This window comes from Mustela erminea, chromosome 1, assembly GCF_009829155.1.
Source record: "Mustela erminea isolate mMusErm1 chromosome 1, mMusErm1.Pri, whole genome shotgun sequence".
NCBI lineage: Eukaryota > Metazoa > Chordata > Mammalia > Carnivora > Mustelidae > Mustela > Mustela erminea.
This window is the reverse complement of record NC_045614.1, coordinates 211,375,510-211,399,042: the sequence shown is the minus strand read 5'-3', so window position 1 is coordinate 211,399,042 and position 23,533 is coordinate 211,375,510. Positions and strand designations below refer to the sequence as shown.

Genomic DNA, 23,533 nt, shown 5'->3' with positions numbered 1-23,533 from the left:
TGATCATTAAGAATTTACAATGTAAAGATTATTTCAAGGTCAAATTTCAAATGTTAATCATTGTAACCGAATGCATGTAAATCTCTACTGAATTCGGTTTAAAAATAAAAAGTAAATCATTAATTCGAGCAAGCATACTTACTGGAAATTGTCTTTTATTATTCTCTGCTGTGGGTCAAGGTCATTCTTTCATCAAACCTCAGTTTGACCCAGAGTCGTGGGAAGAAAAATCAGTCTTCTCCTCTCTTTCTTTCCCTAAAAATACAGTTTTTACAGGAACCTCTTCCAACTTCCCTTTATCTTAACTGTTCTCATCTCCTCTGTAACTACTGCTGCTGCTGTTTGGAGGGCAGTTTGTGCCACCAGGCACAAGATACTAAGAAGTTATATGACTTTGCTTGCCGGTCGGGTATTTTTGCTTGTTGCTTTGATATGAAAGCTTTGTATGGTATCATCCTTTGTTGAACGGGCATCCTGATTTCTGAGGCCTTCTGCTTAACTGTCTTCTAACCAGGGGCCGTGTGGGGTAGAGGTTGCCAGCCTGGGTTCTAGATGGAGCCTCACTTGGGTTTGGCTCCTGATGCACCACTAACTAGTTCTGGAACCACGGGAAGTTCTCAGTCACCCATCCTGTGCTTCTTCCTCTTCATCTGTAAATGGGGACAAGCAGAGTACTGATGTCCAGGGGCTGTTTTGAGGATGAAATGTACCTCAGCATGCAACCAAGGCTGGCAGTTGTGTAGGGGCATCAATTTAACTCCTACTACTGAGAAAATGTGATGCCTTCATTGTGGCTGCATGATCCAATTTCCCCCTCAGCCCGCCCCACAGGTTACTGGGTAAAATCTGGCTTTTAGTCCTGTCCAGTTTAAATTTTATCTCATCCAATTTAATTTAAAAAACCTCAATTGAATTTAAATGGCTTCTTTAGGCAATTGCCTGAGGAGAAACATGGTCCAGTAGCCTCTCTTGTTTCTTTCCCTAAAATGGTATTGGGTGGGAGGAGGGGTTTTTTGTTTACAGTTCTACCCTCCCCATGCTGGTTCTTCTGTCTGTAACTGGTGAATTTGCAGCCTGTCGCATGCACTGTCTCTGGGACACATCTACTGACTCTGTCTTATTGGCTTTTGCTACCTGCAGGCTTCTGAGCCCGATTCTCTACCTGGCTGCATGGCCGAGAATTCATGTGGCCCAGGCTGGCTGATCTTCAAGGCATCTTCTAGAATGACCATGCTTATCGGTGCTGCCAAATTTTGCAGGATGTATCCAGTCCCTGAATTGAAATGTGGGACAGCCTGTAAGCTGGTTCCTATACCTTTATATAGCTAGAACTCTGTCCTGGATATCCTCACTTAAAAAATAGTCTACCTGTTGGCTTATAGTTATGGACTTCATGTTTCTGTCTTCCCCACCCCCCATTCATATGTTGAAACCTTAACTCCTGGTGTGATGGTTTTGGGGCCTTTGAGAAGTTGTTAGGTTTAGATGAGGTCATGAGAGTATAGTCCCCATATTGGGATTAGTGCTCCTATAAGATGAGGAAGAGCCCAGAGCTCCTGGTCTCCCTTTGCCAGGTGAGGACACACACCAAGAAGAGGAATGTCTCAAAGAGACACAGCAGGAAGAGAGCTCTGACCAGAACCTGACCATGCCGGCACCCTGATCTCAGATCTCCCAACCTCTGGAACTATAAAAGAGAAATATTTTTTGTTTAAACCACTCAATCTATGGTATTTTTTATAACAGCCGGAGTGGAGGAAGGCACTTATCTTGCTCTCCTGCCTCTGGGCCCGCTTCTCCTCACCACAGTTCACTCAGGGCCAAAATGGAGCAGATTCTGTCTAGGTCTCCAGTATAAAGATGCCATGGCTCAGTCTTCTAAGCCTGGCTGTTGATATGCTACTGGGGGAAGGAAAACTGGATGTCCTTTGTTAGGACAACACCGCAGCCCGAAGGGCCATTCCTCACTGCAAAATCATCACTTGGAGTGCACGACAGTGAACATTATGTCAGTCTATCTCTTTGCATGTCTTCTATCCCCGTTCTCCCCCTAGACAGACGGGTGTTTCCGAGAGAGAAAGAGAAAGAGAAAGCAAAGAGAAAGAAAAAAAGCGGGGGTGGGAAAGCACATTAATACTTTCTAAACTGCTGCCCTTATAGCACTGATGCGGGACTGAAGTTTCTTGCAGGCTGAGACTGGGTCGCACACTTGCCAGGGCCCTACCCAGGACCAAACACAGTTTTTGGTCACAATGCAATAAATAATTGTTGAATGAATGATGAGAACGGGGAGTATCTTTAGAGTTTCCTATGAACAAATGTGGATGGACTTCTCAAGCAGCTTGTCAGCAGTTACTAGCCGATGTCTCCTAGATATTTGACCATGAAGAAATAATGGGTCCCTTGCTACTTGTGAAGAGAGTAAAGGGAAGAGGAGTTTTTCCCTTTTCTCCATGAACAGCAGAATTAAAGGAATGATAAACTCTTGTCAAAGCAAAAACGGTCCTGGACAATGTTGAACAGCCAGGGATGACTTTATTCAAGACTGTCACAATGGTGGAGAGACTAGAAGGAAGTCTGAACTCAGTGCTACGGAAACAAAGGGCAGGAACTAACGGCTGGAAAGGGCTAGTGGAGGAGGTTAGCAGGAGGTTGATCTGATGTGATATATAGGGCACATTGGGCCTAATGTCCTCCATGTTCTGATGCTACTACCAGCCATATAAGTATTGAATCAAATACTCGAAGATAAAATATGTCATATACATACAGTTTTTTTACTACAAAGACAAGTCTTTTCTACGGGCTATTTGTTCTTGTGTATCCCTCACAATTCTGTGTTTACCCCCCATCATCCCGCTTCGGTAATAATTATTAGCAGGTCTTCATTGCTATAATTCTCCAGCATTAGTGAAGTTAAATAGAAAACGTTCATGGGAGGTCAGACACACTGGATACAGATATAGGCATCTAAAGTAGCATGGATTTGGGGCTTAAAAGAACCCAATGTTGGAAACAAGGAGAAAATGATGGAGAAAGCAAAGAAAAACAGAAAATTTAAGCTACCAGTATTGGTTAGGCCACAAAGACACTGATGTTACGGGTCAAGTTAAAATAGAGTAATAGCTTCAACTTCTCCACCACACTATAGAGTTTTTATATTTGTCTTAGTCAAAACAAGCTTTTCTGTAAATGTGTATTAGTGTATGCTCTGTTAAGGCCTGCATTGTGTTCCTCCAAATTCATATTTTAAAGCTCTAATTTTTATTGTGACTCTATTTGGAGACAGTCCCTTTGAGGAGATAATTAGGGTTGAATGAGAGTGATGGTTAAATTTATGTCAACTTTACTGGGCTAATAGATGCCCAGATAGTTGGTAAAACATTATTTCTGTGTTTGAGAGTGTTTCCGGAAGACATTAGCATTTGAATTGGTGAACTATCTAAAGCAGATGGCCCTCTCCAGTGTGGGTGGTCATCATCTAGTCATTGAGGGCCCAAATAGAACAAATGGGCAGAGGAGGGTGAATTTACCCTCTGCTAGAGCTGAGCCTCCAACATTGACAGTCTTGGTTCTCGGGCTTTTGGACTCACTTTGGGACTTAGATGATCAGCCTTTGTTTTCAGGCCTTTGAACTTGAACTGTTTATTATACTACTGGCTTTCCTGATTCTCCAGCTTGCAGACAGCAAACTCTGGGAGTTCTTGGCCTGCACAACCATGTGAACCAATTCCTATAATAAGTTTCCTTCTTGGAGAATTCTAGCTAATACAATGAAGTCCTGAGGCTGGGGTCCTACTTCAAGAGTACTGGTTTCCTTACAAGAAGAGGTGGAGACATAGGGATGTGTGCATGCAAACGAAAGGCCATGTGAGGACACAGCGAGAAGATCCATGTACAAGCCAGGGAGCAAGGTCTCAGGAGAGATCAAACCTGTCGACACCTTGATCTTGGACTTCCAGCATCCAGAATGGTGAGAAATAAATGTCTGTTGTTGATGCCCCCCAGTCTAGTGGTATTCTGTCATGGCAGTCGTAGAAGACTACTAAATCCTCTAAGGAAGTTAAGTATTGGGCAGTTTACAATCCAAGGACTCAGGAAATGCTCCAACAGATCAAAGCCACACAATGCAAGTATTTAATCCCTATCCCTCCCCTCTGGTAATTTGCGTCTGAACGATCTGAAAAAATGCTGGAAAAAGCTGAGAAATATAAGGAAGTTTTTCTTTCTTAGGTGAGTGAGTGAACCCTAGTACCTTCTGCCACATAAGCTCTCCTTGGGCCACTCCAGTTAATGAGTTGCCCTGATTTGGTAGAGCAAGTGTTACATAAGTGACTGACAAAGAGATTCCTAACATATGTGAGGAAAATATGAAAAAGCCCAAGGAATGTTTTTTTTTCTTATTTGTTTCAAAAAGAGGATGGGGCACCTGGGTGGCTCGTTTGGTTGAGTAGTCCTACCCTTGATTTCAGCTCAGGTCATGATCTCGTGGTTGTGAGATGGAGCCTGGCATCAGGCTCCGTACAGGGTACATCACCTGCTTTAGATTTTTCTCTTTCCCTCTCCCATTGCCCCTTCCCCGCTTTAAAAAAAAAGTACAAATAAAAAGAGGAACACAAATGATAAATCATTATGGAGATACCTTGTTAAGTAAGTAAAGGGTCCTATTAGTACAGAAAGAGATGAGCATGTCTGCAGTTATTGTGATAAGAAGAGTCAGGACGCAGTTATCCATGCGACACATTTTACAGAAAGCGGAAGTCGAATGTGCTTATCCCCTTGCAGGTCCACTCTTCGGTGTTTCAGGAGCCCTCACTAATGAGCCTCATGACGCTGCTGTGAGGCAGCGAGCGTCTCTACCCTCGTTTTCCTGACTGTACCATTTTCCACTGGACGGAGCCGAGCAAACTGCCCAGTGTTTATGGCTATTCCACAGCTGTGGCTTCCAGCTAGCTTTCTTCACCCTGAAGTGTCTATTGGATACTGCAAATCCCAACATTTGTCCATTTACCTGTGACTCTGGGCAGATCTGGTCCTATTTCCAAAACAACGTCATTTGATATTTAAGAAGCGACCGGAATTCTGTAGTTATTTTTACTTGCAATTTCAAGTTTTTTTTTTTTTTTTTTTCCCTTTCCCCAGATCTCCTTGGGCTATAAATTAATCTTAGTCAAAACATGCTTTTAAGAGAAGGGGACTCAAAGTAGGACAACGACTTGTTCTTTTTGAAATTGCACATAATTTAACATAGTATAACCTTTGAAGGGGAAATGTGATCTGTTCAGAGCATCGCAGTGGTATTTAAGGAGGCTCTATGTCTGAAAGCCTCATCTCAGAGAAAGCAGGTATTTGGTTTCAAATGATCAAAACAGCCTTGTACTCTTCTTGGAGTTATTTTGACATCTAAATAATAGTTCTGGCATTTCTTTCAGAGTGTAAATCAATAACATTGACTTAGTGCATTCTTTCCTCTTACTTTCTTTCCTTACATTTTTATAACCTTAGATCAAGTATTAATAATTATTTTAAGCCTTGCTTAGGTTTGGTACTTTGCCACTTAGTGATGCAGAAGGTACTTCCTCCTCCTCCCCCTTTTCCAGTTGCCTGATTTTTCCAGAATATTCTCTTTCTGAGACAAAGACAACACCTTCCAAAGCAGATAAGTGGTTGCCTTTGATGTGTTTCTTTTTCTTCTTTTCTAATACACACAGTATTGGAACACGTACATCTCTCTCCTATTCTACTTTTTTAAAAAATATTTATTTTAGAGAGAGAGAGAGCACAAGGAGGGGAAGGGGCAGAAGAAGAGGGAGAGAGAGAATCCCAGACTCCCCGATGAGTGCAGAGCCTGACATGGGGCTTGATCTCACAACCTGAGAGCGTGACCTGAGATGAAACCGAGAGTTGGATACTTAAACCGACTGAGCCACCCAGCTGACCCTTCTCCTGTTCTTCTCACATTCCGCTAGTATTAATTGCCCTGATTTCTCACCAGTGTTTCTGAATGCTTCTGCCAGTGGCCTACCTCAGAATCACTGGTGCTTATTGAAGCTGCTATTGTTGGGCTTCACCTCATACCTAAAAACCCCAAATCTCTGGGGATGAGGACCTAGAAGGTGCAGTTTTCTTCTTTAAAAATTAAAAAAAAATTTTTTTGTAGACCCCACACCCAATGTGGGGCTTGAACTCATGACCCCGAGATCGAGAGTCTCACACTTCACAGACTGAGCCAGCCAGGCACCCCTAGAAAGTGTAGTTTTAACAAGCACCCAGAGATGCTTTCAGCATTAATACCCAAGGAGCACTACCTTACACCTTGCTGGTTTTCCAACTGTCTTCTCTCCATTCCGGTCAGACTCCCATTAGTTACTGAATACTTATACACTAACTTCTAATTATGGCTGTTACTATAGTTTCAAAAGTACACCAGCTCTAAAATCCTCATGATTTGGCTTTAAAACTCTGCAGAACATGGGAGGCAGTACGGTGTGGGAGGGGGCTGAGGGGGCGGGCGGGAGAGCAGAGAGACATGGAGGGGGTCAGAGAGGTTTGAGGTTTGGAGGTCCTTCAGACCTGGGTTTGATTTCCATTCTGCTATAGAACGAGCTAAATGACCTTAGTTGATTTGACCTTGTGAAACTCAGGGATGGTAATTTGTCAGGCAGGGCTATTGAGGAGGACAAAATGAAGCCACAGATGTAGCGTTGGGAGGTATGACTGTGTGGTAGCTTTTGTTGATCTTTATTCCTTTTATTTTCTGTGTTCTTGTTCTTCTGTCTTTGGTTGTCTTAGCTTCTTACATTGTCTTTATTATGCCCTTGAATATGATGGTTACCTTCTTAAATTCTCTTTTGAGTCTTCTTTTTTAGATATTCCTCTCTAAATTGATTTCAGCTTATTCAAACCTTTAATTTTTTTTTCTTCTTAAACTTTTTTTTCCCCCTTTTAAGTAGGCTCCATGCCCAGGGTGGAGCCCAACACGGGACTTGAACTCACGACCCTGAAATCAAGGCCTGAGCTGAAAACAAGAGTCAGACACTTAACTGACTGCACTACCCAGGCACCCCTAAACCTTTTACTTTTGATTGTTTTGAGGTAACGGTCTAGAAATTTCTCAGGCTGAGAGTCTGTGGTAGATATCTCCTGTTTGGTCTGTTTGGTATCCCTCCCTCCAATATCAGCACTTCTTTTCACCTTTAGGGTTTTGCCATTCCTCCCCTATCATGGGTGGTTCAGGGAGGCTGGCTGGGGATAGGCACTGACTTGGGCATGCCATTCAAGGCACCATGTCCTTCCCACCATGATGAGTGGTCTCATGAGTGGTCACGTGACATAGCAGGGTCAGTCAGTGTGATTTTCTATAGTTTTCTGGGTGGGACTTACAGGGAAGGCTTACTTTGCTTTTGGAGCCTCATGTCTCTGGGAGCTTTGTGATTCCTTTAGGCTGCTAACACTTGCTTGAGGGTGGGGAGTAGGAGTGGGGGAAGAAGGCAGTATCTGTTACCTACTGAGGCTTATTCCCACTCTTGATTTTAGAGAAACACCTTTCTAATCTCTTTTGGAGGGGAACCCGATGTGGAGATGCTGGGTTCTAGCTCCTCTAGGACTTAACAGCTTTTTAAATTGTCTGTAGTCCACACCTCTTCTCTTTCCCAAGTCATGTACACAATGTCAATGTGGTCAAGTTTGGGGAAGCATCTAGGTAGAGGCATTTGTCATACCTGGAATCACCATTCCCCTCATCCCCTAGGTTCAGATGGTGAGATTGACCCATCAGATCAACCCTTTTATCTAGTACGGGAGACTCTTTCCCAGGGACCCCCACAATCTCCCTATTCCTACCTTATGTTGATTCCCCTTACTTGGCCCTGTTCTATTTGCCCCCAGGCTCAACAGACGTTCAAGTAATTTCTGGGAAGCTTCTGGCCCCCATGATACTTAGTGGATGACATGTGTGTATGTCTGGGCCATCGATCTCTGCAGGCCTCATCCATACCCTAGCCAGGACTTTTGTTACACATATCCTTAGAACCATGCGGAAGTGTGTAGATATATCATTGAAATATGGGAATGGTTAATAACATGTGAGTCAGTAATGGATGCAAGTTCAGTAACATAATTCCATTTAATTGGTGAAAACTTCAGTGGGGTGAGGTGGAAATAGGAGGAGGTGGGAGTCAGGGTAGATATATAATATTTTTGCGTCTGCCATTGGGTAGATGTGACGTTTGGACTAGTCAGGAAGACCCTTCTTCCCACAGTTTTCTCAATTTTCTCTCTGACAAAACAAAAGATTTGGTTTACATAAACCTCCCAACTCTAAATAATGGATGACTCTGTGACAAGGTTTTGGTTTTTTTGTTTTTTTTTTTTCTTTAAGATTTTTAGTTATTAGAGAGAGAGTGGAAGAAAGTGAGCAGTCTTGGGGGAGGGGCAGAGGGAGAAGCAGGTTCCCTGCTGAGCAGAGAGCCCCATGCAGGGCTCCATCCTGGGACCCTGGGATCATGACCTGTGCTGAAGGTAGAAGCTTAACTGACTGAGCCTCAGGTGCCCCTGTGGCAATGGTTTTAAGTGGAAATTTAGTGTCACATGGCAGTGGACTTTGAGCTGTGTGCCCAGGGCCCAAAGTGTTGAAGGGCAGGGGTCTAGGGTCTAAAGGGGTGAATCAGAGGATAAGAGAAAGTCAAGTGGATGAATCTCTGAATCTCCATCCTCCTGCTATATGAAGACTAGCTTGGATCTCATCCGTTTTATATATTGAAGGCCTATATATAATTTTATTCATTAAAATTGCACTGCTGCTTAAAAAATGCTGGAACCCCCTCCTGCCTCATTTATTCAAGCAAGTGACACCATTTTTACCTTGGTCTAGCTAGGTCTAACCAAACTTACCTTTCAGTACTCCCCAAATGGACACTCAACATCAATCAGACAGATAATCTCACAGTCTTTTAAATATTTCATGCCCATTCCTTTCTACATGGGTTTTGTTAACAATGATCTATCCTTGGAAAATGTAATTGCCAAGTGCAAGAATATCTTGGTTTCTGAAGTTACTAAAATTAGTTTCATTTAGCAAGATAGTGTATAGTTGGGCTGGTGACTCAAGTGAGGCCACGTTGTTGGCTGGAGGGCCATAGGAGTAAAGTAGTTGATAGCTTTGAATCTTCAGTGTTTCTGATGGAACACCTCTGGGGACAGGGGCAGAAAGTCATGAGCTTCATTTCTAATGAGATAAGCAGGGGAAAGGCATCAGCTTGTCCTGAGCTGTGGCCATAGGGCAGTTGTGGGGTGCACCTGGCTGATTCATAAAATCAGATGAAATCACTTCTTTGAATAGTCATTTGGAGAAGTGGGGCAACAAAATCATTAGGAGTCACTGACATGCTCACTGTTCACTCTGCTTAGGATTCTCTCCTGGAACACATGGGCTAGAGGCTTGACATCTACTCTCTGGTCTCTGGGGACTGGGATCAGTGGATACAGGACAGGCTTTACTCTTTACGTTCATCTACAACACCACCCAGCAAGTGTGTGGATTTATCAGGAATTAATGGAAGGATTGGGGTTTAATTAAGATAAATCACAACATAAAAGGGGAAGGATGTAAAAACTTTCTATGTTAAAATATGGCTTTTTTAAATAAGTTGAAAGGCAAAGTTACCATGAAGTTCAACATGCCCCACTTCCCAGTATAGCTTCTCTGGCCTAAAGTTTCTTTTCTCATCTCATGCTGTTTTTGGCAGCAAGATTATATTAGCATAAAAAGTAAGTTGTATTGTTTTCTCTTTTCCTAGTATCTGAAAAAAATTATGAGATATTAGAATCCCTTTTCCTTGAATGTTTGATAAAGCTTATCTGCAAAAACATTGCTATATGAGAAATTTTTATTATTATTTTTGCTTTTGCATATACTTAAAAATTTCCATAATAAAAAGTGGAGAGAATAAAATAATAAACCACACAAACTCAGCTGAAAAAATTTTAAATTAGAGGTTAAAATTTATAAATAGTATAGGACTATTCAGGTTTTCTGTATTTTCTATAGTCATTTCATTTTTTTTTTTTTAGATTTTTCATTTATTTATTTGACAGACAGAGATCACAAGTAGGCAGAAAGGCAGTCAGAGAGAGAGGGGGAAGCAGGCTTCCCGCTGAGCAGAGAGCCCAATGCGGGGCTTGATTCCAGGACCCTGGGATCATGACCTGAGCTGAAGGCAGAAGCTTTAACCCACTGAGCCACCCAGGGACCCCTTCTAGAGTCATTTTTGACAACTAATATTTTTTCTAGGTCATTACCTATTTCAATTAAGTTCTTAGATTATTGGAAAAAGTTGTTCATAATTTTCTCTTTTTAATTTGTGCATCTATATTTCTATTTCTGTTTTTCATTCCGAATCCTTTTGATTTGTGCCTTCTCTCTTTTCTTCAATCAGACTTACAAAGATTTACCAAAATTTATTTCAGAGTAATTTTCTACTTTCGTCTTACTGTTCCTTTGTTTCAGTGTCTGGATGGAGCTGTATCCCAGGGCTGGAACTGAGGGTGGAAGAGGAGAGACTTTCAAGACCAAGCTAAAGGAGTTCTCTTTCAGGAAGATGGTACATATTAAAAGCTATGCCATTGAGGGAAAGACAACAACAATCAATTTTAATACTAATATAGGTAGAACTATTGTGTGCTGAGGACTAGGTTAGGTATTTTACACACGTTAACTCATTTAATCTTCATATAAAACCTGTAAGATTTCCATTGTTCATTTTTAGATGGAAAATAGGCTCTGTGTGAATAAGTAATATCTCAAAATCATATAATTTATTGATGGTATTTGACTTCAAATGTTTTTCCTATTACCCCATTAGCTATGAACAGAGGGAAAACTGGGTGGGTTTCTGGAGATCTTGAAAGTCATGAAAAGCCAAAAGGGATAAACAAAGGTTCACCTTGTCACCTACTTCCTTGGCCATTCTGGCCTACATGATGAGTTCCATTTTATTTTATTATTTTTTTGTTTACTAATTTATTTATTATTGTGTTATGTTAGTCACCATCAAATACATTATTAGTTTTGTTGAGTTCCATTTTAAATGATCTGATATTTATTTTATTGTGGGAACTCCAGGGAGAAAAAAACTCATCTGATAAAAAAAGATGCAAATGGAAATAAATGTCTTTTTTTTCAATACAAGGTATTGAAAAAAAAGGTATTCCTTCAGAAATGAATTTTTAGTATGAAAATTTTGGGCAAATACTATTAAAAATTAAAGTACAGTGTCAATGTTTGCCAAAAAACTGAGCTGACCTATAAGCTTGCTTTTTTTTTAAAGTTTTTCCACAGCAAAAGTAGAAAGATGATAATTTGGCTTTTATATTGTTTTTGCTCAGTACCTTTCAAAGAAAACCAGTGTTTAGTATCTCTGAGAAAATAGTTAAGGAGATAATTGGCAACAAAATCAACTTAACAGAATATCTCTAAAATAAAGACTATTATAAAAACAGTACATAAACTGTAAAAAATGTCTATACTTCCTTTCCAAAGAAAGCATATATGTTCAGAAATTTAAACATAAAAATCATCTTAGCTTTTAATGTATATTGGAAACAATTTATCTGTTAGTACTTTAATCTCCTTGTAAAATATTTGCTTTCTTTGAGTAATGTAGCGATGAAGCAGTGTGTCATGCAAACTCTGTCCATAATGTCTGGAAGCACAAGTGAATGAATATACTTTTTGTCAAAGACATCTTTAATCTGTTAAAAATAAAAATAATATTAGATATGTTCAGATTTTATGGACATCCTGCATTATAATATTTTTGAGTATTGGGATAAATCTATTAGATGGGTTAGTTTCTTAAACTCACAGTTTTTTTCCCCTTTGCATCCTTGGTATTACTGCCCGGAGCACCTTCGCTATGAGACTTCCTCTTTCTGAGAACTGTCTGCTTCTTAGCCTCCCACACCTCAGTAGCTGTTGCTGATATGTTTACATAGATGGTTCCACTCTCCCTCCATGATTGTTTGGACCATTGAGAGATAAGCTGGGCCAATCAGTTCTGGGTACATGGAACTGAGTCTCTAAGATTCTGAGCACCAAGGGACATGTGAAATCCAAAGTTCATGAAGTGTCCACATATGTTCTTTAGAGCTGAGGGATGGCCCTTTCCACCCTGTGATAAGAGAAGCAGAGAATAAAGTTCTAAAGAGAGTGAGCAATTATGTATTTGGACAAAGGGAAGCAGAAAAGTGAGGCAGAGAGAAATGGTGGAAGTCCTTCATGAGGCCTCATTACCCTCAGATCCCATGAAGTATTCTTGAATCCATCTGACAAATTTCCTTTTCTCATTAAGGTAACACAGATTGGTTTCTGTTACTGTTAAGCAAAGAGCCTTGACTGAAACAATCTCTACTGCTCCAGAGCAACTATTCAAGGTTGATATGGTCCTGGAGCAGAGGCTTCTGCTAAGAAAATTCCAGAAAGAAAAAACACAACCTAATTTATGATGAACATTTATGGAAAGAAGAGGGCCAGTAAATATACATGTTCTAAAAGTGGGAAGTAGGATGTTTTCCTGTTCCATTTCAGAAAGATTGAAACTTGTTCCACTAGAAATCAGAAGAATAGATGATCAAAATGCACATGAGACCACCAATCAGCCTTTTGTTGAAAGGGTTGCTCTCAGCTTGCTTATAACAGTTACAAAAATAATTACCCATGGTGCATATATAATTACTACTTTTTTTTTTTAAGATTTTATTTATTTATTTGACAGAGAGAGAGAGATCACAAATAGGCAGAGAGACAGACAGAGAGAGAGATGAGGAGAAGCAGGCTGCCTGCTGAGCAGAGAGCCCAATGCGGGACTCGATCCCAGGCCCCTGGGATCATGACCTGAGCCGAAGGCAGAGGCTTAACCCACTGAGCCACCCGGGCACCCCTATAATTACTACTTTTAATGGAACAACATTGATCTATGTAGTCCTAGAATCTCCTATCAAGTCATTGATGTGTTCATTGTGTTTGAGTATGCCTTTAGGAAGCAAGCATCAGGATAGGAATATGGTGAATACTTAGGTCTCTGAAAAAATTTTTTTCTTGTGAAAAGAACTCTTTTATTTCTTTTGAAACTCCCTTTCCTTCTTCCTTTCTTAGTGTTTACTCCTGTTCTGTCTAATAGAACATTTTGCTATTATGGAAGTATTCCATATCTGTGCTGTTGAATATGGTAGCCACTAACCACATGTGGCCACTGAGCCCTTGAAATGTGTGGTTAGCTTAACTGAAAAGCTGAATTTTAAATTTTATTTTATTTTAATTAGTTGAAAATTAAATGTAAATAGCTATATGTCCCTAGTGATACTGAATTGGACAGTGCAGATTTTGTCTGTCAATCCATTCTAAAGTTTTTGCCTCTGGTTCTAAGATACCATTTGTGATTTTATAGTGGTTTGAATTACCCATCTGATTTCCCTAACTCTCACATTTTCCACTTCAAAAAGATCAGTGGCTAAAAGAGGCTGACTATATCACCTTTCAATCAAATTTGATTTTGTTCTTTGGATGGGTTCCTCTACCCAAATTCTGGTTTATTCTAGATGGGAGTTCTGTGGTGGGGTGTGGGTGAATTGTGGCTTTCTACTATATTGTTGGCATTTGTGAAACAGGCTGGATGCTGAGGGCAGTCAAATGTAAGCTGAGAGGAAATGTTTTTGCTTATCTTTCGGCTTGTTTGAAGACCAAACCACAGCCATGTTGGGAGAAAGTAGCTTGGCGAGATAGAACCAGCACACTCTACGGAGACTTCATCTCACTCACCACAAAACCTCAGTGTTGATACAACTTTCTATTCTTTATGAGCCTTAATGATAGACTTTCCTGGATCTCAGTTGCTGTAAAGGGGTTGCTTGAACAGAGGAGTTGTGTATTTATTACTTGTAATTATTTCTGCAGTTGATCTAGTGTTTTAAATAAACTGAGAATGACCCCTTCTACAAGAGGTAGGTCAACAGCTTTGTGCTCCTTGTAGGTTACCTCTTGGTTTTGGGTAGGATGGGCTTCAGTCTTTCTGCATCAATTTTAAGCATCCAGAGTTGGGGGTCTTTTGAGATAAAATTGAATGCACTGGCTCAAATGACAAAAACTGCAGACTGGTTGCAGAAAAGGGCCCATCCAACAGACAGATAAGAGTGTCTTTTCTTCTGTGTCTGATCAGGTTTCTTTGTCAGCAACTGGATTGCTACCTGATTTCCTTCCTCAGAGCTTTGCTCAGAAGCAACCTTGATCTCAGGAGGTGGGTTATTTTGTATTATGTCCAATTCTTGTCCAAATCTTTGGCTGTAACTCTCCACAGGCTCTGTAAAGTCAGTCAGTATGCATCTGCTCTCAGCAGAAAAACTTCCCCCGCAATATTCCTGAAAAGGTATATTCCTTTCCCCACATTGACCATCTGATGCTTGAACTGCCTGAGGTTGGAGGTGTAGGGTGGGTTACCTACCAGTGCAGTGAGTGGTGCATCCACTTCCCTTATAGGGCTGGAACTCAGAAGCAGGAAAGTAAGCAGGTTGGCATTTGTGGGAACCACCTGCTATTGTCCCAGCAGTTATCCCACTGTCAAGACAATCCAGAAAGACTGGACTGCCCTTCCTGACTATTGAGCATCTGTGTGATTCTCTTTACTCTTGTCCTTGCATTTCCTATGGCCACAGCTTCAAAGAATGCTGGGAAAGGTCTGTAAATGAGGCAGGTGCACCCAGAGTCCTCTGCCTGTGAATTTCACCTCACCCCAACCTCTTATGGTGAGCCCATAGCAAACAGCCCCTGGACTCGACTCCAGGTTTTCCCTGAAGTTCCCTCTGCTAAGGAGCATTTTTACTGTGGCTGATTCAAGGTGAAGATAAGCACTCAGTGGGGCACCCATTCTCTCCCTTTACCTCCCACTGACTTTATTTTTATTAATTATTTTTTATTATGTTCAGTTAGCCACTGTATAGTACATCATTGGTTTTTGATGTATTGTTCAGTGATTCATTTGTTAAATATAACACCCTATCCTCATCACGGCACGTGCCCTCCCTAATAACCATCACTCTGTTACCCCTTCCCCCAAACCCTCTCCCTCTGAAACCCTTAGTTTGTTTCCTGGGGTCCATAGTCTCTCATAGTTTGTCTTGTCTCTGATTTCTCCCCCTTTGGATTTCCCTCTCTTCCCCTGTGGTCCTCCTTGGTATGTTATATGTGGTCCTCTACATATGAATGAAACCATATGATAATTGTCTTTGTCTGCTTGACTTACTTCACTTAGCATAATCCCCATGTTGATACAAAAGTTGGCTATTCATCCTTTTTGATGACTAATATTTCATTGTATATATGGACCACATCTTTTTTACCCACTCATCTGTTGAAGGGCATCTTGTCTCCTTCCACAGTTTGGCTATTGTGGACATTGCTGCTATGAACACAGGGATGCATGTGGGCCTTCTTTTCACTACATCTGTATCTTTGGGGTAAATACTTAGTAGTGCAATTGCTGGGTTGCAGGATAGCTCTATTCTTAACTTCTTGAGGAACATCCATACAGTTTTCCAGAGTAGCTGTACCACCTTGCATTCTCACCAACAGTATAAGAGGGTTCCTCTTTCTCCGCATCCTCGCCAACATTTGTTGTTTCCTGTTTTGTTAATTTTTTGTCATTCTAACTGGTGTAAGGTGGTATCTCAATATGGTTTTGATTTGTATTTATCTGATGGCTAGTGATGTTGAGCATTTTTTCATGCGCCTGTTAGCCATTTGTATGCCTTCTTTAGAGAATTATCTGTTCATGTCCTTAAATACTCCTTCACTTACTCATTCAGTAGTTACTGATCAGGCACCAACTATATACCTGCAGTCTTCACTGGAGATATAGGTGTGAATAAGATTTGCACAGCCTGTTTCCTCCTAACCCATAGAACATCTTACAGACATACTTCCTCCCTTAAAAGCTCTCTAGGTTTTTTGTACCATCTATGCCCCAGGGACATCAGCAAAATTATTATATTTCAAATGTGTTTTTCTATATAAGTCCTCCTTTTGGAGGTAAAGTGAACATAATGTGATAAAAAAATAGAACCAAAGAGGCTAGAGTTAGTACATATAAACCTTTATTTTTTATTTATTTTTTTTTTTAGAGACAGGGAGGGAGAAGGGGCAGAGAGAGAGAATCCCAAGCAAGCTCCATGCTCAGCCCTCTCCCCCATGACCCTGAGATCATGATCTGAGCCTAAATCAGGAGTCGGATGCTTAAATGACTGAGTCACTACTCCCCCACCGCCACAAAAACCTTCATAACACAGGATAATTTATAGGATTTTTTTTTTTTTTTCTGCTTCCAGTGTCCAAGGTGAGAGCAGGGCTTTGTGTCCAGGAGACCTGGAACTGTCCTTGCTCACGTGGCAGAGGCAGCAGAGTTGGAGGCATTTTGTGGTTCCATTAATAGAGGATGGAAGACAGAAATGGAAATGCTGGGGCTCCCTGAATGATGCCCTAAGGCTGGGAAGTAGCTGCAGTTCCTGTGTGTAGGCTGGAGGCCATTCCATGAAGTCCCTAGAGAAAAGGGGGCCTGGGGTATTTGAGGGCTAGGGTGCGTGAGGGTTGGGGCACGTGGGGGTTGAGGCTTGTGAGGGTTAGTTCGTGTAAGGTTTGGGTGTATGAATGTTGGGGCATGTGGGGATTGAGGTGTGCGAGGGTTGGAGCATGTAAGATTTGGGTGTATGAGTGTTGGGGTGTGTGAGGGTTGTGGTGTGAGAACTAGTGTGTGTGAGGTTTATGATGTGGTTGGGGTAGAGGGCTCGGGTATGTGAGGGTAGGGTTTTGTGATCTCTTGGGCTATTTGGTGGGGGCTAGGTATTGTGGGTGGAGGTCACTGAACTTGAAGGGAGACTTTAGAATCCTTAGACTGACCCTTAACCCAAGCTTCTGATATGGCATCACAATACTATAAGTAGAACCTTCTCTGTTAAGTGCAGAGGCATTCACAGCTGAGCAGTGGAAGCAGCCCACTGTGTCCTCTGATGGCTGACTAGGTAAGCACAGTGTGATATATCTATGCAATGGAACATTATTGAGCCTTAAAAGGAAGGAAATCCTGAGGCGTGCTATGACATGGATGAACCCTAAAGACATCGTGCTCGGTCAAACCAGCCAGACCCCAAGAGCAAACACTGTACGACTGTACTGATAGGCTGTCCTTACAGTAGTCAAGCCCACAGAGGGAAACTAGAGTGGTGGGTGCCGTGGCCTGCAGGAGACGCATGGGGACTTAGTGTTTCACAGGGACAACTTTCAATTTGGGAAGGTGAAAAAGTCTGAAGATGAATGGTGGTGATATTTGCACAACAATGGGAATATACAGAATGCCACTGAGTTGTACGCTTAAAACAGTTAACCAGGTGGTGGGTATTAGAGAGGGCACGGATTGCATGGAGCACTGGGTGTGGTGCAAAAACAATGAATACTGTTACGCTGAAGAGAAATAAAAAATTAAAAAAAAAATTAATTCTCATTACACCCTCAAAAAAAAAAAATAAGCAAAAATCCCCAAACAAACAAGAAACAGTTAAGATGGTAAGTGTTTTGTTATGTGTTTTGCCACAATTAAAAAAAATTGGAAGGACAACAAAATGGGTCTAACCTGGTACAACTTTTTCAGTGGAAAGAGAAACCTGGAATTAACCTCCTGAAGAGTAAGCAGGGGCAGAAGAGAGGGAGGCTAAGTTATCTCGCAGAGCAAATTTCTGGTGTATTGAAATGGAAGAAATACCAACTCAAATCTCATCTAAGTGGGAGGAGTTCCTGGGCCCAGGCTTGTGTATGTGTTTCACGTTCCTTGAACAAGGTGGACTTTCTTTTCTCTCTCCCAGAGCCTTTGGGAGCAGTGAAATGCTGGAAGCTTGGTGAGGTCTCCTGGGGACCCGGCTGGTGGGATTAGACCTTGCTCCAGTCCCTTCTCTCCAGCCTCATGATTTATTTCAGATGCTAACACTGGCAGAGCACACTCTCTGCTCTGCTTAGCATTCCCCCAGGGTGAGATGCCTCCAAATCCTCTAACAGGAGGAGACACCCAGTCCACGGGCACAGCATGGGGTGGCGGGGAATGAACGTCAACCCGGTTCAACACAACTGCACAGAGCCCAGTGCCCTGCTCCCGAATGGCCTGTAGAGACAGTGCATAGCTCCAGGCAGGGCAGCCAGATGAAGCAAAGGGCTTCCTCCTGAAAGAGCCCCAAGTGCAGGGGTAGGTTGAGCTTCACCACAAACTTAGTTCCCCCAGGGTCATGGCACTAAGCTTTTCCCTTTATATATTCCAGGGCGCTGGCTAGAGTGGGTTTGGCACACTAGTCTGGCCAAGCCCTTTTATTCCCAGCAGCAACAGGAAAGGATGCACTCGGAGGGCAGAGCACTGGGCAGCACCGAGTGTGGGGCCTTCTGCTGCACGATTCCCTCCCCTCCTTGCTACTCTGTCCCCAAGGCCACCTGCGGAAGTCAGGTCTTCAAAACCTGGGGACTGTGTGAAGCCTGTGGGAGAGCCGCTGCTCAGGCAGCTCCGGACGGTGGGGCTCTGCCTGCCCTTCCTGGTGGCCAAGTCAGAAGCAGTCTTGGGTTAGAGTTGGGGACCTGACCTCTTGCTGCCACAGTGGGCCTGGCCTTGGAGATCCAGTGTCTCCATATGCGGCTGGGTTCATGTTCCAGAGTCACTTCAAGGTGAGCTGCTCGCCTTCAAAGTCTTTTGGTATTTTGGCTTAAGCTGCTGTCCCTTTTGAGGTGCCGACAGATTGAAGTACCAGCTGGAGCCCTTGAGAGCGCTGGTTTATAGCGCTCTATCTCACATTTCTGGGTGGATTTCTTGTTGGAGATAATGTTCTATGAATCACCTTTGAAATGAGAATTTATCAGCTGATGGACCGTTCTCTTTGAATTGTCAGAAGAAGAATAAAAGTAGTGCCCTGCAGTGTAGTTTCCTAGGCCCACCACAAAGGTGGGCATGAACCCCCATATTCTCGGGACAATGCTTTCTTTTTGTTTTTTATTTTTTACTGAAAAAATTTTTTATTTGACTATTGACACACAGTGTTGCATTAGTTTCAAAGGTACAACATAGTGATTTGAGAAGTCTATGGATATGCTGCGCTCTCTCCAAGTGTAGTTACCGTCTGTCACCAGGCAATGTAGTTAAAATGCCATCGCCTATGTTCCCTGTGCTGTATCTTTCATCCCTGTGACAGTCATTCTATAACTGGAAGCCTGCATCTCCCACTCCCCTTCACCCATTTCACCGTCCATTCCCCCCATTCATCCCTCCATTCCCCTTCCCTCTGACAACCGTCAGTTTGTTTTCAGTCTGACTTATTTCATTTAGTGTAGTACCCTGTAGGACCATCCATATGGTCACAAATGACAAGAGCCCATCATTTGTCATGGCTGTGTAATGTTCCATTATGTGTGTATTTGTGTGTATATATACACACCACATTTTCCCTATCCATTTGTTGATTGATGGATACATAGGTTGCATCCATATTATGGCTCTTGTAAATAATGCTGCAATAAACACAGGGGTGCATAGATCATTTTGGATTTGTGTTTTTGTTCCCTTTGGGTAAATACCTAGGAGTGGATTATTGGATCTTATGATTTTCCATGTTTAATATTTTGAGGAACCTCCACACTGTTTCTCACAGCAGTTACACCAATTTACATTTGTACCATGCACCAGGGTTATGTTTTTTCCATATCCTCACCAAAACTTGTTATTTCTTGTCTTTTGGATTTTAGTCATTCTGACAGGTGTGAAGTGGCATTTCACTGTTGTTTTGATTTGCATTTCCTTAATGACTCATGTTGTTGAACATCTAAGTGTCTCTCAGCTATCTGTATGTCTTTGTTGGAAAAATGTCTATTCAGTTTCTCTGTGCATTTTTTGATTAGACTGTGTTTTTGGTGTTGAGTTATATGGGCTCCTTATATATTTTAGATACTAACCCCTTTCTGGATATATCATTTGCAAATATCTTCTCCCATTCAGTAGGTTGCCTTTTTGTTTTCTTCATGGTTTCCTTTGGTGTACAGCAAGGTTAATACCCAGAAATTGGTTGCCAACAATCAAGTAGCAGAAAGAGAAATTAAAAAAAAACAACAACAAAACAACAAATCCACTTAAAATTGCATCCGAAAAATGCCTAGGAATCAATCTAACCAAGGAGGTGAAAGACCTGTACTCTGAAAACTATAAAATACCAATGAAAGAAATTGAAGATGACACAAACAAATGGAAAAATATTTCATGCTCGTGGATTAGGTAAATCAATATTGTTAAAATGTTCACACTATCAAATGCAATCTACAGATTCAATACAATCCCTATCAAAATGCCAACACCATTTTTTACAGAACTTAGGAGAAATAATACTAAAATTTATATGTATCACAAAACCCCCAAGTAGCCAAAATGATCTTGAGAATAAACAACAAAGCTGGAGGTGTCACAGTTTCAGATTTCAAGATATACTACAAAGCTGTCTTAATCAAAACAGTATGGTACTGGATACCATAGACCAATGGAATCAACCAGACAGCCCAGAAATAATGTTTATATGGTCAACCAATCTTTAGCAAAGGAGGGAAGAATATACAAGGAGGAAAAGATAGTCTCTTCAATAAATGATCCTGGAAAAACTGGACCGCAATATGCAAAGAGTGAAACTGGACCACTTTCTTACACTATACACAAAAGTATAACAGAATGGAATAAAGACCTACATGTGAGACCTGAAACCACAAAAATCCTAGAAGATCACACAGGCAGTATTTTCTCTAACATTGAGTATGGCAACATTTTTCTAGATATGTCTCCTATAGCAAGGGAAATGAGCAAAAATAAACTGTTAGGACTATGCTTTATTTCCTTTTCCTCAAAGAATACCACAATGGTTGTCCCCTGCTTCTTTCATGTCCCTACTGAGCAGCCAGATGGTCCCACTGTATTCCTGGTTCTGCTACTTCCTGCTGACTATGTCTCTGTGAGTCTTAGTTTCATCATCTATAAAGTGGGTATAATAATATTTCAGGGCTGCTGACACTTTGAGTGTCCATATGTGAAGATACTTTACTGATTTATATATGCTATATGAAAGGACATTACTTTTCTGCTGAGAAGTCTACAAGCGAATGAGCCATTTGGCCCTCTCTGGAGTCACTGCCTGGAAGTGGGGACATAAGTCTTGATCATGCTGCCATTTTGAAATATTTTAAATGAAGACCATTTCTCTCTCCTCCTCTTGGTTCTTTCCCTCCCTGCCACTTTCATCCAGGAGGTAAGGAAGATTAGTTTTCAGTTCTTTTTCTTTTTCCTGGGAACCCAGCCTTACTGTTTAGAGAGCCTCTCAGAGTTGTTTCCCCCCTTGAATTTCTGCTTTACCATTGTGTTTACAGCAAGAGTCAACTGTGGGTAATGCTTGGAGCCTGTGACAGTATTAGAAAGCCAAACAGCTCTTGTCTTCCAACCCACAGAGACTGACGTTAATGTTAAGGCAGGATTTTTTTCCCACCCTGTGGAGGAGGTCATCAAGCAGGAGGACGAAGAACCACAGAGAGTGGGCGGAGGTCAGGGTCAGTATGGGCAGCTGGTAAACTCACTTCCTGAGAACTCTCTGCAATCCTGATTCAGCTCTGCCCCTACTTACTGAACCAACTTTTACGTCCAGCAGGGCTGGATTGTGTTCCCAGGCCTACAGAGAAGTTAATATCTGTTCAGTGGTTTGTTTAAAGGTTTGAATCTGGTTGGGCGATTCAAACCAGTAGTGTCAAACTTTAGCCAGAGGTGGCTTTTGGGGAGGAAAGGTGAGAGTTATCCAAATATTGTGACATGGACAGCTTTTATTTTGATTTTAATGAACTTTGTACAGTTTTCTGAGGCTCTTGGCAGCTGGGTGCTGACCTGATTCTTTGTGTGTTATGAGGCTGTCACAGATGTGGCCACAGAGTACTCAGGAGTGTGGTTCATCGACTGTGAACCTTGACATGCATGTTCTGGACTGTATTGCCAACCAACCATCTTTAGGGAATGATTGGCTCATCAATGTAACATCTCTCCCCGACCCTTGGTATTCCATCTTGTTCTTACTGAAAATTACCATGTGACAGCTCTTGGTGGTGTCCCTGTAAAGATGACAGAGGGATACATTGTACGAAAATTGCCTTCATACTTGGCATTTTGGCTGGCTGTTAGGAGGGTCACTGTTGTACAAAGTGATCTGCTCTCTCAAGGGTGGAAGGGAAAAAAGGAGGAGCTTCTAGCTCTTCTACAGGATGTCAGATGTTAGAAGTAGAGCTGGTGAAAGAGAAGACACTGGGGAAATCCAGCAAGCCAAGAGCATTTTGTGGTGTGTGCATGTGAGAGAAAATGGAAGTCCCACTGTTTAGGTGAAATAAAAGATTCTGAATAGTCATAGATTCACAGCAAGTTGGAAAAAAAAATACAGTTAAGTCCCATATACCTGTCACTCTTGCACCATCTTGCATAACTGTAGCATGGTGACAAAACTAGGAAATGAAAAGCATAGTGATTCTGAAATAGGTGACACATTGAAATAAATCATAGCACTATTGCAAAGATAGTGTTAACAATTTTTTGAGCCCTTGCAACATGCCAGTCGGGGGACAGGGCAGCTGGAGTGTAAACAAATCAGTCTTGGGTCCTCCCCTGAGGAGTTACAGAATAACCAGGGAGACTGACATTAAATTAGAAATTATGCAGATAATTCATTTTTTAAAAAGATTTATTTATTTGAGAGAGAGAGAGAGCAGAGGGATGACGTATGGGGAGAGGAAGAGTCAGGCTCCCCACTGAGCAGGGAGCCAGATATGGGGCTTGATCCCAGGGTCCCAAGATCATGACCTGAGCCAAAGGCAGACACTTAACTGATTGAGCTACCCAGGAACTGCCGGCTAATTCACTAATCACAATTGTGATAAGTGCTATGAAATGAAAATATAGCCAAAAGAAAAAAAAGTTGAGTTCATGAAAATATAGCCTAAAGCAAAAAAAGTCGAATTCATGAAAGAAACCTAAAACATTTTCCATGATGTTTAGAAATCTTTTTTTTTTTTTTTAAGATTTTATTTATTTATTTGACACAGAGAGATCACAAGTAGTCAGAGAGTCAGGCAGAGAGAAAGAGGGGGAAGCAGGCTCCCCGCTGAGTAGGAGCCTGATGCGGGGCTCCATCCCAGGACCCTGAGATCATGACCTGAGCTCAAGGCAGAGGCTTAACCCACTGAACCACCCAGGCATCCCATTTAGAAATCTTATTTTAAGATTTATCTATGATTCTGGAGTAGCTTGCTCCTATGTACATTTATAATTGTGTCCTTTCCTGGGCTTATTTTTGTCACATTTTCTCCCCCATGTCTGTGGAAGCCAAGTAAGTCTCAGAGTAAATGGACACCGACAATTGTGCCCACAAAGGGCACTTTATGAGTTTTTTTTTTTTTTTT

At 41.7% G+C, this 23,533-nt stretch overlaps 1 protein-coding gene across 2 annotated transcripts in view; it reads left to right on the top strand.

Annotated features, from left to right (window-relative positions):
* The window catches only part of SETD4 (SET domain containing 4), an 82,800-nt gene extending 65,300 nt beyond the window's left edge, over positions 1-17,500 (top strand). Inside the window, exons 13-14 of one of the 2 annotated variants that reach the window (XR_004288481.1) lie at positions 14,214-14,291; positions 16,375-16,460. Coding sequence is in view for 1 of the 2 variants with exons in the window: in XM_032354524.1 (XP_032210415.1) it covers positions 16,375-16,561 (187 nt within the window). In the remaining variant the exon portion in view is untranslated. Of the gene's footprint in view, positions 1-14,213; positions 14,292-16,374 lie in introns of both variants that reach the window. The other variant, XM_032354524.1, reaches the window with a different exon arrangement.
* Positions 17,501-23,533: the final 6,033 nt, after the last annotated feature.